Source organism: Amblyomma americanum, chromosome 1 (genome assembly GCF_052857255.1).
Source record: "Amblyomma americanum isolate KBUSLIRL-KWMA chromosome 1, ASM5285725v1, whole genome shotgun sequence".
NCBI classification, from domain to species: domain Eukaryota; kingdom Metazoa; phylum Arthropoda; class Arachnida; order Ixodida; family Ixodidae; genus Amblyomma; species Amblyomma americanum.
Window position 1 is genome coordinate 123,505,057 of NC_135497.1, and position 16,466 is coordinate 123,521,522.

At 42.6% G+C, this 16,466-nt stretch overlaps 1 protein-coding gene across 1 annotated transcript in view; it reads left to right on the forward strand.

The window, feature by feature from the left end:
• LOC144113588 (low-density lipoprotein receptor-related protein 2-like) overlaps window positions 1-16,466 on the forward strand; it is a 53,642-nt gene that overhangs the window by 35,686 nt on the left and 1,490 nt on the right. Inside the window, exons 17-20 of the mRNA XM_077646753.1 lie at window positions 70-194; window positions 503-626; window positions 999-1,081; window positions 6,124-6,317. Coding sequence (XP_077502879.1) covers window positions 70-194; window positions 503-626; window positions 999-1,081; window positions 6,124-6,317 — 526 coding nt within the window. The remainder of the gene's footprint in view (window positions 1-69; window positions 195-502; window positions 627-998; window positions 1,082-6,123; window positions 6,318-16,466) is intronic.

A 16,466-nucleotide genomic window follows, 5' to 3' on the forward strand; every position in this document is an offset into this window, starting at 1 on the left:
TTGCTTTTTATCTTTACATATTACGTTTGAGCTTGCAACTTCTTTTGTCTTTTTTTTTCTTTATTCCAGCACCTATTCGGGTGGTTCTTTAGTAATGCTGGTAAGGAACAGGCATCCTCAGATCTCAACATGGAGTCGGTACCTCGGTCCAAACATGTCTCACCTGCAACTTTACAACAGGCACATGCTGTCATGTAAGCATCTGATAAATATATATACATTTGTATTTTTGTATGTCATTCACAGTCATGCTCAGGGGACAGTGGCCTCCTCCGTCTGCGTGAGAGGGGGCGCAGATTTTGTCCCCTGTTGTTCCCTGCTACTCAAGACTTGAAGAGGTGCTACGATGAACGTGGACCCCCCCCCCCCCTTGTCAAGAGATCTTTGTGCGCCTATGATGACATTCAAAACACGTCTACTATTTAGCTTTTTCTGTTGTCCACTTTCCTTACCTGCCAGCCTTAAGGAGTCTCATAAAGTTTTCCTTTCATTTTTTTTCCAGATCTCAATGAATCGAGCAATGCTTATGGCTCCAACCTCAACCCAATAATGTCGTGCCGTGGTTTCTGCTTCAATGGTGGAACCTGTTTAGCCGTTGACGACAGCCCTGGCGGACCCACTTGCCAGTAATTCACAATGTTTTACTTGAAGCAGTTGCATTAGTTACACAGATGTATGGAATGGACATGTTAAGTGTATCACGCCTGAATGTTCTAGTGTGAATCTAGTTCAAGTGTAGATGCAGGGCATTGGAATGGTTTCTAGAAAGTGCAGCACATTTTACGAATCTCAGGTTACCAATTTTTGGTTTCAGATTCAGTGTATTGTGCTTTTACTTATAGGGGAGGCGTATTCAGTTGGTTTTTTTATGCCGCAACTGTCAGTTTGTAATACAGGCACTTGTGAAGTTTGCTTGTCGCTTCTGTAGTCGTTCTTGCTGTTCGTAGTTCAGGATATCATAGGCAGGCAAATGCTCATTGTTTCTGGATTCTTCCCAGGTGCACTAGCAATTTTACTGGTCCACGGTGCCAGTTCTATGCAGCATACATCTACAATCCGCCGTTCTCTGACGAAGAACCAGGTATGCCAAAACCGGGCAATATTTTTTTACCTCAAATTTGGGTACAAGAAGAGTTATTCAGAAAAAAGAGCCCCATAATTTGGGTTTCTCTAGGTCATTTTTTGCCGGAAAATATAAATTACTATGACTGCGCATCTTTCTGTTTGACATAAAATGCCATATTTTTTGCTCATCATTTTGTAATCGTCATGCGAGTTACAATTTGCACTAAAATACTGTGTACAAAACGAGATTTTTTTCCTGACTTATTACATTTATTACATTCATTACGTACAATACTAATCTCCTACGCAGCACTTCCGCATCTGTGCAGGACCTGCCTACCTTTATTTTTACATAGCGAAAACATATAACATTGCAGTGGCCCTTTTCACTCTTTTGCTACTGCAAAAAAAAAAAATGACCGATTTGGAGTGTTTTAAAATAAATTATTTTTTTCAATAAGTGCTAAATGCACTACACATTGTAGTACATCAAATGGTTCTACTCCCAAACTAAAAAAACTCCAGAGTTGTGTGTGCACAACTTTTAGAAAATTTATTGGTTAAATTTCGTGGTTATGCAAAAAGAGTTCAAGCAACACAAAAATAAGCAACTGCACTTTGTCAGAAGTTGATTACAAAAAAATTTAAATATACAAAGCATTGCACATCATCTTATGTGATATTCAGCTGCGTACGTAATACACCGCACTTTCCATGGCCTTTCAAGTTGGGGAATATGACTGCTGTGCAGGCCATGAAGTGGACGACGACGCGGGTTCGATCCCGGCTGCGGCGGTGGAATTTCGATGGAGGCGAAATCCTAGAGGCCCGTGTACTGTTGTAGCGAATTGGTAGCGCGTCCCCTACTTTCCGAAGGGGAATGCTATCGCGTGCAGGTTCGAACAAGAGAACAAAGAGATCAAACAAAATAAAACGAAGCCGTATTTATAATTTAAAGGAAAGGGGGCCAATAAGAAATGCACACGCCAACAAGAAAAACACACACTCAACAAGCGTACAACACTACAGAATAAAAGGAAAGAGTTCACCAGGTACTGAGCGTCCCAGGTGAAGCTGGGATGCCTTGCAGACAGGGCGAGCGCGGGTCCTGGCGATGCGTCGAAGGAAGCGGCGGAAGGGAGCCAGGTGGTAATAGGAGCGGAGAGGAACACAGGGAGACACTACTACCATCTCCACACTTTCAAAGAACGCAGAAGGCTTGCGTCGGTGATCCAAGGGAGGTCCACGGCAGCATGGACCCAACGTCCGATGGCTGCCACCCTCACGCTTGAATGACACGACCTCCGCTGCACTGTATTCCTTCACACCTCGGTTTTCTGACACGTCAGCTCTCCACTCCTCGTGCTCGCCACGCTCTTTGTCACCGTCGCCTCGCACACACCCTTTGCACGCGCACACGTGCAGCGCTGGGCTGGCACGCGCAGCGCTCCTGTGTCCGACGCACCACTGTAGACGCACCGCATTCACAAATCCACGATGATTTGGTGTGCACCTCACAACTGTGCGATGTCAGTGCACGTTAAAGAACCCCAGGTGGTCGAAATTTCCGGAGCCCTTCACTACAGTGGCCCTCATAGCCTGAGTTGCTTTGGGACATTAAACCCCCATAAACCATAAAGTGGAGGTAGATATGGGATGTGCTGCATTCTGTTCTTGTTTTGTTTTATTGCAGAATTAACAGTAGCTCTAGAGTAGAACGTCACTAGTGTGGGTTGTGCTTAATAATGATGGCAGTAAGGTGTCTGGTTTGTACCTGTGTTTTGGTCTCTTACTTCTCACTTTTTGACCTTATTCCTAGGTAAAGTGCATCATGAATAACAAGCGTTTATCAGAATCAGACTCAGTTTATTATAAATGATCAATCACTGCGTACACATACTTGATAAATACACCAGGAGGTCCCAAAGCCAACAGCTGCATAGGGGACCTCCTGTTACAAATGTGCAAAAAATGATTACATACAAACAGCAGCAGATAAAACTGAAACTGATTACATGAACTAATTTTTAAAACAAGCAAAAATACAAGATGACATAATTATATACGAAACATAATTTGGGTAAATAATATATAAATGCATAAATGAAGGAAAACAATTCAAGTGTGCTCCGTATGCTGTGTCAAGGAAAAAACTTGTTTATCGTGATTGAAGAAAAGTATGAATACGAAAACTACATTTGAAAGCCTGAATGTTAGATGATTACTTTGTACTAAATGGCAGTGAATTCCGCAAAAATGGGGCAGAGCAATTTACTGTGAATTTACCCTAGTTCTAGGCTTCGATAGTAAGAAATCGTTTTGGCATGAGAAGTGAGTGAAACTTCGTCGAAGGAACTGGATACTGTTAATTATTGGAATGGGAAGTGACCCTTTCGTGAACTTAATGATGAGAATGCCAAGGGAATAATGAACCATGAATGAGACTCCTAGGATGTTATGAGCCTGCAGTAAGGGTGCAACACTGCATAAATAGTTATTGAGCGCAATAATGCGTATGGCTTGATTCAGTATGTGTTGTAGTGGTGATATGTGTGTTGTGTAGGCGGTTCCCAAAGAAGAAATACAATAGTTGGCTATGGATGAAAACGTAGTAGAGTGGAATGAGCGTGTGTAAATTAATTGCGTACCTTAATGGCTATCCTTATGCCGTATGCTGTTTTTCTTGTTAGGTAGTTTGTGTGTGTGCAATTTTAAGTGGCAGCAAAGAAACATTGAGGTTTAGAGGTTTAACGTTTAGAGGTTTAGATTTCACTAGTTGTCTGAAGACACCCCGCTGGGATAAGCACAAGGTATCTTCATATTTTTGTGTTGCGTCATCAGCTTTATGTGCAGCAAAAAAAATTCAAGGGGTACACTTAAGTCTCCTTGCATGCGGAAATGCGAAAACATTTAGAGTACCACACGTCAGCACCCAAGAACGAACTGACAGAGAGCGACACAGCTTCTTTTCTAGAGATGTTTTTTTGTGTGTGTTTTTGTCTTTTGTGATGCGTCGTCAACTTGTCGACAACACTTCTTGTTTAGACATGTTCCTATCACGTGACTAGTTGGGTTCCATGACATGACTGGTTGATGATGCCACTATTACTATTACTTTCAATAACAATGATTTCTCTCACTATTTTTATTAATTAATTACCTGCTATTGTTTTATTTATTTATCATTACCTGTTAATTATCTGGCTATTGTTACTTAAAATCGTTCTTATCATCCTGTGTACACATCTCGTGGTCACGCCATCCATGAGGCAAGAAATGCTTTCGCATTAAAAAACCTGTGTTGTCAAGAAGACACATTCCCAGGTAGAAATTGTTTTTAACTGAATTTTTAGAAAATTGTCTTTGCTGATGATTGTAATCTTTAATGAAATTAGACAATCGGAAGACCAACACATGCTTAATATTGAACTGAATAATATTCTGGAATTGTGCCAGGAGTGGGGCAAGCTGCTTAACACAGATAAATCTGTCTTACTTCGCATAACCTGGAAAAAAAATCCATTTCAATATTCTTACTCTATCCAGGACTGTCGCTTAACTGAAGTTCAAGAACACAAATATCTTGTAGTCACATTAAATAGTCGCCTCAGCTGGAACACCAATATTAATAACATCTCCTCTTGCACCTTCCGCAAGCTGTTAAACTTCTAGCATGTACAATACTTATAAGGCCTAAGCTGGAAAATGTTTTAATTGTGGGGGACACCCGTACAATGTGTAACATAAAGGCTCTTGAGAAAATTCAGATGGGCAGTGATCTATTCCAGGTGCAGTCGCGTCGATTTGGTATCCGAACTAATGACAGAAAATGGTAATTACGCTCTCCAGTCAGGACGAAAGTTCCTGCGGCTAATATTTTTATTTCTCCTATTTAATCACAAACTCTCGCTTGATCCTAGCCCTTACGTGCACTGTCTTACTACCAGACAGTCTCGCCACTCCCGTGCACTCTCCTTATCTCTGTACTTTACAAAGACTGACTTGTACAAATACTTTTTCCCTAACACCAGTTACAGATTGGAATAGTCTGCCTGCTTATTCTCTTCTATCCTTGGAGATGCTGGAATCAAGCATAGAGAGAGTGGAAATTCGTGTCTCCTGTGTGTTTCGTGTGTGTGTGTGTTCCTTGAGTGACAGTTTGATTTCATGCTCATATCACTGAGGTGGTGTGACAAGTTTCCTTTTTGGTGTACCAGATGTGCTGGTGTGTTTTATACTGTTGTTTGTCACGCTTTTTTTGTTGTTTTATATATCTGTAAGCCACTCCTGTTTCCTGTAAATAAATAAAATACCATTCGGAGTGCAATAATTGGGTAAAATCATGTTTTACCCGAAAGTGAAGGGCCCCAACTATAAGCCATCTATCTGTATGTAGTAATTGTTATTGTTCAAGGTTTTCAGAATGCAGATTTCTTATTTGATATCCTGCCATGTCAGATATCAAAATCCATATGATACCAAAAGAGGCTTTGTCAATAGACAGAATGCATAATCATGTACCCATGTTACCTTGCCTTATTTTTCTGCACCTCCTATTCTGAGTTTTTGTGAAGAGCAAGTTGATTGGCTGTGCCTCTGTAAATTGTCTGAAAAATAACGGCACCCCGAGCATGATAAAATACGGCACTTTGTGGCTTGGAGCAGCTGCCTTAGTGGCTGGCCTATTCATTGTGCACAAATTCACAAAGCCACTCTTGATGTCACGAATCCAACCGCTGTAGCACTAAATGCAAAATTATTCATTCAGCTGATTGCACTACAGAATTGATATTCTTGGCAGTTTAGCTTACGACCTCTTTAAAGAATTAATTTTATTGCACTTTTTGTCCCTAGTTTGGGCCTTGAGAGGAAATGCATGTGGACTTGCATGTATGTATTTTTGGAATTGTGTAATGCACAAATTTGTAAATTCTGTTTGAAAAATGCAGTCTGGCATGTTAAAAGGTGTGGCAGTGTGGAAATATAGAGGCCAGAAATTGTTTTGGAGTCATTTTTCGCTACTGATCTGCTGATGAAGCTCTCGTTTCTCATTCACAGCTGATGTAAAGATAATAGTGATTCCAGTGGCTGTACTACTGTCTGCATTCCTGCTGATGCTGGTGGTTGCTTGGGTGAAAAGGAGGCGTGCTTGGCAGTCCACTGCAGTCTCCCTCTCTTCCGAAGAAGCCAATCCAGCCTTAGCGGCACGTATGATTGATAACCAGTATGAGACTTCCTTCTCAGATAATGTGGTAAGTTTTTTTTTCTTCAGTGTATGGTTTGGTTTTCAGCAAAATGGGATGAACAGTTTGTAATGTCATAATGATGCTTCCTATGCCGTCCGTGCTGTTGCTCCCTGTTACAAAACTGCTCTAGAACACCATGCTTTGAGCAGAGCAGCTGTGAGTGTAGTAGTACTGTGTCACACTTGGTTTTCACTTGCATATTTTGCCTTCTTGTCTGAGTGACGCAGTAAAGCAATAGAGCAGCAACATCAGGTGTTTCTGTTGCTGGAAGAAAAATTTTGTACAAGAGCTTGATTGCATTGAAGATTCAGATGTATCGGAAGAGTTTGCAGCTGAATTTTGTGCCCCTAGTGTGAGCAGTGCAAGTGAAACACGGTATCAAAAATGACATCAATGCAATAACTTGATGTAGTCGTGTATGTGTGCAGAAGGTGACAGGCGGGTGGAAGAGCATGCTTCTTGAGCTAATCTTGCTGTCAGTAAATTTCTCTTGGCAGAGAAGGCCATTCCAGAGCTAAAGTTAAAATCTGGTTCATCACCTTTTCTTGCCAGGTGCATGGTACTGCTAATCAACTTATAGAGCATTGGCTGTTTTCAGCATGCCACCTTTGCGAGGAGAAGCGATGGTTGCCTAGTCAGCAGAGCATTGCATGTAACATATGTAAATTATGGTGAGGAATGAAAAAGAATAAAAATAAAAGAGCCTCTGCCGACAGGGTGAGGTGGTCGGTTTGTCCTCATAATAAGCGAAAAGATAATGTGCTCTGTGATAATGAAGATTGTGTAAATTGTTTATGCTGCCACCAGCTCGTGTTACCTTTAGAAACTGGGCAGGTTGGTTCTCTCCTGTTTCCATCCTTGTGTTTTAGTGTCAAGGTGAGTAACCTGAAGACCGTTCAGATTTCAAATCGCTTTTGTTTATGCTAGTCTTAATATGCTTGAGGAACAGACTGTACTGAAACACACATAATAGTATTTGTTTATTGATACTGTTAACCCTCACTTGACGGTCAATTACAGGGAGGGAATACAAGATAACATTAGTGTTTTTGGCACTTCTTTTATCAAGTTAGGCACCTGTAGTACAAAATCAATTGAGCATTCACAATTATAAACATTTGTTTGAATAACAATATCACCAGGCAAAGCATTGCATATGACATTTCTGCCCCCTCCTGGTGCTGGCATAGCACGCATGATTAGATAAAAACATTTGTTCAGTGTGCTATGATTTTAATTATTGGTACAGCTCAGTCATTGAAAAGTTCTTAAATGGTGTGCTGTGTGTTCACATGGTTAACCGCATTTTTGTAGAAGGAAGCCCAACGTTTTGTAAGATTGCTAAATTGTTGCACTTATGTGTAAGTTGTGAGTGGACACATGTAGACACAATGCATGCAGCCTAGCAGTGTTATAAAGCTTTGCCTCTGTTTTTGTCTGTGCACGCTGGCAGAGCTGGAATGGTAAGTTGAGCACAATCCATTTTATGGCTAAACTGCAGTCTCTGTAGGCATGTCAGCGTGCACGTTTTGCTCTCTGCAGTTGACGGCTCTGTTAATTGAACCCATTTGAAATAACTGAATTGATCTTTGTAGTCATATTTTTCTTTTTTTAATTTTACACCAATATAGATTTGAGGCTTTTATTTTTCCAAGGAGATTACAGTAGAACCTCGTTGGTACGTTTTTGGAAGCCACTCTGGCAGCAAACTGCTGCTGTGCTTGTCGTGAGCCTGCAGGCTCGACCTGTTCTTATTTATTCGCGGATTGTTGATTTTGAGTGCTTCTTCACAGAGCACCCATTCACACGGAAAGGCTGCCTGGCCAGCTGACTGCCACTGGGCTTTTGCTGATGTCGTGTGCCCCCAGGCCTAGCCTGCTGTCATACAGCTGAGCCTACTTATAACGGCCGCAGTTATAATGAACGGTTACTTATTACTAACGACGGCAGCGCTACTGTTACACTATGAATTATGGCAATGGGACTGTGTCTCAGATACACTGAGCAGCTGTGGCGGTGTAACTCGGTTAGGACAAACAAAACGGCGCCATAAATTCGGCCCCCCGTCGAAAAACCCGCACATTTTGTAAAAGCAGAGTTTGAAAAGCGCCTTCAAACCCCCTGATACCTGATCTCTGAAATTGGTGACCTCAAAATGCCATAGGAAAGGCGAAACACTGTCTACAAAACGCACAGTTTAACCAAATGGTACCATTAAAAACCAGTGCCTTGAATGGCAACACCTGCTCTGGTGGAAGGCACCGCAGACTTTCACGGTAACGTGCTTCTGTGCACAAGGATGAATGGCTGCGACCGACAGCTGCCCTTTGTCATCGGCAAGTCTAGCAAACTGTGGTACAGTAGAATCTTGGATGTTATGATCCCGATCTATACGAATTTTGGGATGATATGAAATTAACAAAATTCCTTGGCAAGAGTCTATTGTGTACAATGGGCAGAAAATTGGATGTTCAGTCAAAAATAGATTTGCATAAACTCTGCATTCTATTTTTGTTTGTTTTGGATGATACGAATATTTTTCGTGCCCGAGAGCTTCGTATGATCGAGATCCTACTGTGCTTTGGGAGGTGCCCTTTTGTACACTACTGGCCGCACACAAAGACCTGCATAATGCGCCACTTTTTGTTATTCGGGGAGCATGCGACCAGGCACAAGTTTCATAAGGGCGATGCATGGTTTTTTCGTCGTTTCATGTTGAGTTAAACCATGACAAGGAAAAAAAGAGTAGTAGCTCTTGCTCGTGCTTGACAACTTTGCAACGCACCCTATGTTGCCTTCGCTGACTGTGGTGACAATGCTCTTCTCACGTGACACCGAATGAAAGCTGCAAGATTCAGCCACTGGACATGGCCGTCATACATGTGCTGAAGTTGTCCTAGCATTGACACTACATACAGCGCATGCTGATAGCAATTGATACACCAGGTGGCTGCGCGCTCTGGTTCAGATATCTTTGTTCGTCGCTGTGGAAATGATTAAGGCAGTGTGGATGGGACTGACTGCAGAGTGCATCAGAAATTGCTTCCGTAAAGCATGGTTTATGGGCCAAGAAACAACTGAAGACACTGTTGAACATCCGCTTGATTGACACATGTAGATTTGTAACAATGCGCTGTTGATGCACAGATGGCCGGACATGATTTCGCCTGGGATGGCTTGGTGTGGTGTGGTTCATGATGCCAGCATTTCAAAGTGTTACACTGACGGAACCTTTGTATGCGAAGTATGAGGACTCCCCAAATGTAAAGAATCTGATGATGTGGAAACCGACCTGCCATTGGTTGCTGTGAACACTTCGACTGCGATTAGTTAAATCGCGCTCTAAAAGCAGCTTGTTGCTTTGCCTTGGCGAGAAACATACATATAACTGCTGTGCCGAGCTCAGAAAGCACCATGATACGGCCTCCTTCGAAGAAGCCAACATGTATAATGAACGTTCCTAGGAGACAAAAGCTAGTTTCGTCAGACTTTGTATTTCTCGCTGTAAAATGAAAAGTCCACTTACTACTAACCTCGAATACAATGAACGCAATCCACGTGACCGTCAGGTTCGTTATAAGTGGGCTCAGCTGTGCTTGTGCACGTTCATATGGCCGCTAAATATGTCATATTGTTACGTGGCGGCCATCCAAAGAATGGGACGCGATGAACGATGGCAATGAGATGATTTAATAGCCTCTGGCCTAGCGCGAGTGCTCCGTCCCATGTCACTGCCAGCTTCGTCTTCTTTGTCACACTACCCGGGGCCACCAACCGATTTTCCCGATCAGTGACAGAGATGTGCAAAATGGTGATGTGCTTCAGATGACGCTACAGCAGAGATGGCAAGGTGGTGTAGTGCTGGCTGCCACGATGAAAGAGATGATCAAATGAGTCATGTTCCATGTAGCTTCCGAGCCGCTGGTCGCCAGGAGCCGACGGCCTAAGCCCTTGGACGCGCCGAACAGCATGGGCAGGGGGACAGTGTATTCACTTGTGAGCGGTGTCTCTGGTCGGTAGGTCGGTAATTGGGTCGGCCATGGCGTCAGTTCTAGCTCGTCATGTCGGGTGGTCGGGGGACGGGGCGGGGGAGCAACGGCGAGGTCTGTTCAGGTCTGATAGGGTCTGACAGGCTGGGGCACTGCTGGGCTACACAGGCCAAGAACTCGCGGCTGATGCAGGACGCCGAAGATCCAGAACCAGGATGCCGATGGTTCCCCAGCACCTGACACCAAATGTTATGTGGCAGCCAGCCGAAGAATGGGACGCGATGAACGATGGCAATGAGATGATTTAATGGCCGCTGGCCTAGAGCGACTGCTCCGTCCTGCGCCACTGCCAGCTTCGTCTTCTTCGTCACAATATGATCAGAATTTGACACAATTATGAATATACTTACTGGGATATCGTACTAGGTGGGAATGTTTTGCCCACAAATTTGAGCGTGTGAACCGGGAACATATCAACGAGGTTCTACTGTATTCCATATTTGAATGACTTTAAGAGCTTATTTGTGCCTCTGCTTCGTTCAGCCGGGAGTGTGCGAGTTGATCGGCTGTTGCGTTCAGCTCGTGGACGCCGAGCTAAGTGAAGAGCTACACGGAGTGGCATTGTTGGTCCAGTCAATCCAACATGGCAACAGTTTTTATACCAACACTTAAACATCCTTGTTACTGAAAATGGCAGTGTGCCCAGCCATGCAGACATTCCTGCAGGAGTGGGAGGAGGTAGGAATACCTCAGGAGCTGAGTAGTTGGAGGGCAAAGCAATCTGTGAAGGAAAGTATGAATTGGAGCCGCCTTACTGTCCTGATGTTATGAACATGTTGAGGAGGAGTGAGAGTGTGGATGGACTAAGGTGTGACCAATTTTCTAACAGATATTAGTAATGTGTTTCTTGAACTATAAGGATGAGTCTAGCGTAACTTCACACCAAGTTACCAGCATGGTTTAGCTTGAACAAGTTCGTCAATGTCTATTTTAAAAATTACAGCTCATCTGTTTTTATCTCATAAGGAGGCAAAGACATAATTTCAGTAATTATGCCCTTAAAGGTGCACTAAAGAGGATTCTGAACTTGTCTTTTTTACTGCGGTAACTCGACCTGAATGCTCCAGGTATTGTTAGAAACTTTGAATCATTGTCTTGTGTGGCCAATTTCCCTATTAAATCGAATTACACGTCCCGGCTCCTGCTTTTTTTTTTTCTTAACTCTCCTCCGAAAAGAGGAGCCAGCCAACGCATGGAGTGCCTTTCAGCCAGCCGCCTGGTGGCTTGCCGCTCTGCCATCGGCGGAGTGATAAGCAGTGATCAGCAAAACCAAAGTGTCCACGCGTATCTTTATTTCCATGGACCTAATTTGCAGCTGTGTAGTCTGCGACTGAAACTATTTATTCACGAAAACCTAAAAAACTAATTAAAAGTGGAAGCGAAGGCTCCACATGACCGGCTGAAAAGGAACTCCACGCATTGGCTGACTCCTCCTCTTTTTGGAGGTGAGTTAAAAAAAAAGGCAGGAGCCAGGACGTTTAATTTGATTTAACAGGAAAATCGGCCACACAGGACAACGTTTAGAAGTTTTTAAGGATGCTGGGATAGTGTAGATTGAGTTCCCACGGTAAAAAGACGATTTCTTATTCCTCTTTAGTGCATCTTTAATAATTTGTTTAAGTGGAATTTAACAATAATCTGTTTTCAGTAAACCATTGAACTATATTGTCTACAGTAATCCCTCGTTATAACGAAGTCAGCGGGATGGCGAAAAAATTCGTTATAAGCTGTAATTTGATATAAACAGCCACCCGGGAAAATCTAAAGCAGCCGAGCTTTAATTGCGCCACAAGGGCGAGGAAGTCAAAAATACAATGTATTTTGCCTGAGACTAATTTTGCCTGAGACTAATTCGTCGGCTGTATTAATTTGGCACTGCATGCACAAAAGGGTCGCCGCCATGGCGGCGATGCCTCCGCTTGCCACTTCGCTCTAAGTGGGCCAAACTCTCCGTGTGCTTCGAGTAATGCGACCTAAAATGCATGCGTTTGGGTCGGGACCGGAAGAAATTTCGAATAAAACGATATTTCGAGTAAAGCGAATTCGTTATAACGAGGGATTACTGTAGTTCTTATTTGCCACTTCTGTACTAACCTACAGCATTCTAATGCCATCTGGCATACTGTGTAGTATCTTAGTTCATGTCTTGATTGTGCTTCACTTCAGTGACTGCTTGTGACCTGGCGTGGTGGCTTAGCGGCTCTGACGTTTGGCTCCTGATCTCACGGTATCGAACCCAGCCGCAGTGGCTGCATTTCAGTGGAGGCAAAATGTAAAAATGCCCATGCGCTGCATGATGATGTTAAAGAACTTGAGGTGGTCTAAATTAATCCGCAGCCCTCCACCACAACATCCATCATAGCCCGTGTGTCTCTTCTGTGCGTTAAACTCCTCATACAACAATGTCTGCTTGTTGTGATTGTTTTCTGTATTCAAGGCCACCTCGTTTCCTCACTGGTGCAGAAGCATTTGCCATTTATTTTAGTGACAAATCGGTCTAGGTCAGCATAGGAAAGCTTTCGACTTTGGCTTGGTGGCAAAATGGCGTCAATTGGCTGAACCTTAACTGGAAGTGGTGCTGAGTGGCGAGGACTGCTCTTTATTGAATTCTAGTGTGTACAGAGCTGGAGGGAAAAGGAATCATGGGCTACATTTCAGTGCTTTAAAATTGTAAAACTAGCATTTACAACATGGCCATAGCACAGCCATCGGATGCTGTTCCTCTTGCTGGGCTGTGAGCCTATTGTGCCCCACTAAAACATTGAAATTTTCAAGCAAAATCAAGCTGTTTCACTCAATTTAGAACCACAGACAGATATACACAGCTGCATCCTGCTTTCACTCTACCACTGCACCCTTCTCCTCCGCTTTCCTTTTCATGCTGTCTTTGCTGTCGATCTTTCATCCTTCGCTGCACCCTGTGTTGCTCTCCTTCATCCTCCTCTGTGCTCCTCGTTCACTCGGTTATACCGAGGGGCAACGGTGATTAATGCAGCAATGGGCACTTAAACGCTTCGTTCTAAAACCACTTTATATGCAACAATAAGGATGCAAAATTCACCTGAAGCAAAGAAATCACTCCTATGTGAAGCCCACCCTCAGAAAAAGCTGTGCTTTCGCTTTGTGCACAATTGCGTACATCATGTGTTAATGGATTAAAGTAAAGTATTTATTTCTAGCCGCTTGGGGGACTCTGTGCACTTCCATGAAGTACACACTATAGGTTCTAGACTCCTCTTCTTTTTTTCAATAAGACCCAGTGAACTCATCCCCCGACTGCGATAATCATTTTCTAACTCTTTACCAGTATAGTTTTTAACTTTCACTAGCTGTAAATACATAACATCTTAGTTCTGGCATGTTTTGGCTTTTAGTCGCCCTTGTCCTGGTATTGTAAACCCCCAAATTCATCATTTGTACAAATGCGAATACTGGTGGTACAGGTAGCGGCAGTATGAAAGGGAACGAGCGATGAGCGTTCAACTAATAATTACTTCACAGGTGTTAGTGGCAAGCACACTCACCTTTTTTTTCTTAATAGTTTTCCAGACAAATAATGACCATGCAGCATTTTCAATGTCCAAAAATGACAAAATTTGCTCTTTCGTATGAACTGGCTGTTTCCTTTCATACCGGTACTACCTATACTTGTCCAGGCAAGAGCTTTGCAAAAATGTCAATTTGCATGTTTCACTAAAGGGAAAGAGCATACCACAAATTGTCCATTAGTTATTTATGCTTTTTGGTGAGGAGGGTGATAGTAAACCAAGCTTTTATAATGGCTTTGTTGTGTGCTTTTATGTCGCTATCCTGGCAAAGTAGTTGAGTGAGGGTGCATTGCTGTGTGGGAGAGGTAGCACAAGCCTGAACATGTTGTGGGAGGAAAGCATCAGTCCACTGGCCAATGTTTCGAGTAAAGGTCTTGTCTTTGTACGGCAGGTATGTTCATTGGTGGAGGGCCCCTTGCTTTAGGGAGGAGACACCGTAGTGAGATGATGGCAAGGTGCTATGCTAGGAGGGTGGGGAGGCTGTGACTGCTGATATGAAGTGGGAAGCGGAGTGAATAGCATTGTTCACCTGAAAAGAATGTGAAAGATAAAACAGTTGGAGAACCATATACAGAAAGGTGGAGCCAAAATGATAAAAGAACAGAAAGTGTGTGACAGAATGAGAAAAGAAAAAATGGGGAAGGATAAGACTGCCAAAATAACAGGAGGTGCAAAGTAGAGCAGAAAATATAATTGTGATCAAATGCTGCTCTGGCTAGTTGCGAGACTTTGAGTTGATCAGATCACGTCCGAGATGGAATATGCCTCAGATCTTAAACCTCCTTTAGAAATGTTAATCCTTGTAGTCTGTATGCTGTAAATGTGTGGATAACGGATGCATATGTCTTTTCTGTCTCTAGCAGATTGGAAGCCTGGCTGGAGAATGAACAGCCAAAATTAAAGTTATGACCAGGTTGATTAAAGTGTTGACATTGCTTTTGGGAGGTTTTTTGCCGCTTCAGCATGGTGCCCGTTAAGTCTTGTGTTCATGGGCTTTCCCATTCATCCGATGTAGTGTGTGCTATTTTTGTTTGAATGAAACAATATAGTGGAGAGACAGGATAGTCCTAGCGCACTCGAGACTTAAGAGGGGACATGGCTTTCAGCAAAAATTCTTTTATTACTCGAAGTATTTATATGAAATTTTTTTAGCGTATTAGAAATAACTTTAGGACTACTGTCACAGTTTCCCTGTTACATTTCCAGGAAATTGTTTTCTAGTATATATTTTTCCTCAGAATCTTGTGAAAATGTGGCAGAAGGTTGGTTCAGCTATCTTTGCATCCCTGCTGGTATGCTGCCAATCAAGACATTCTTAGAATTCTTTTTTCGCAATGCAGAAATTTTGGCTTTGAATTTTTGCAATGCACTCTCCGTTGACGTACCTAGAGTGAGAAGGAAATGTCATACAAATTTACAAATTTGAAGAACAAAGAATGGTTTGACCTGCATTATGGTCCTAGGAGTGCAACAAAACAAAAGAAGAAAAAATATATAAAACATTCGTGAACAAATTTGCTCCGCAAGGCGAGTATCTAGGTAGAAATCCTTAAGAGAAAAACTCCCATCGTTCAAGCTTCCCCGACAGCCGCTACTGTTCACGAAACAATTTTTTTGGAGTATTTCCTGATCAATCTCAGCAATGAAACTTCAGGAGAGCATAAAAAAATGGGGTATACAAGCGATAAAAAAATTAAGAAATATCACTTTTTTTGCCAATTTTTGATATTTCGAAGCCACATCCCCGCTAATTGGTGCCATGCTGACAGAGCAAGGAACTTCCCAAAAGTTGCTTGTGAACATTTTAATCGACCAGCTGTTTTAATTTTTCTGCGACCTTTTTTTTTTTCCTTTTGGCATTCTCAGATTAAACTCTCTTTTGGCTCTTTTTCCTTTCTTTATTCCTGTGATCATTTTGTTGCCACCTTTTCATGTTTCTTTCTACTGCTGCTTTTCTGCCTGCCTCACTCACTTTTCACATTAAAGTGGCCATTAATCCACTTCCCATTTCCTCACTAGTGGTCACAGCCTACCTACCTGAAAGCTGTTTCAATAATGCACCACCTTTGCACCTTTCCTACACAACACCCTCACCACCTCATAGATCCTTCCTTGGTGTGAAGGAAGGGCCTGTAAACCCCTGCCAATAACTGCCACATTTGTAGATTCATAGGCAAGTCATCTTGCAGAAATGTTGGTCAGCAGCATGTGGCTTTCCTTACGCCGCTTGTTCAAGTTTGTACTGTCGGGAATTTCATCGCCTCTGCTCTCAAATCTACTTGCTGTCTTGTACAAGATGGTTTTACTTAGGCTTGCCAAGTGTACAACTGAAGGAACTGATAAATAGCACTGCCTTTTCATTTACCAATTTTTTTTTTTTAAGTTTGAAATTAAGGAGTCTGTTGACAGTTATTAGTAGGGAATTATAGGTTAAAAGGTATTGCCTTCGACTGATAGTCAAGCATGGGATCAGGTATGTAGAGAACCAGGCCCGATATTACCTGTTAAGTGAAGAATTCGACTTTAATTTGGCACTGAAAATCTCTTAAAACTGGTGA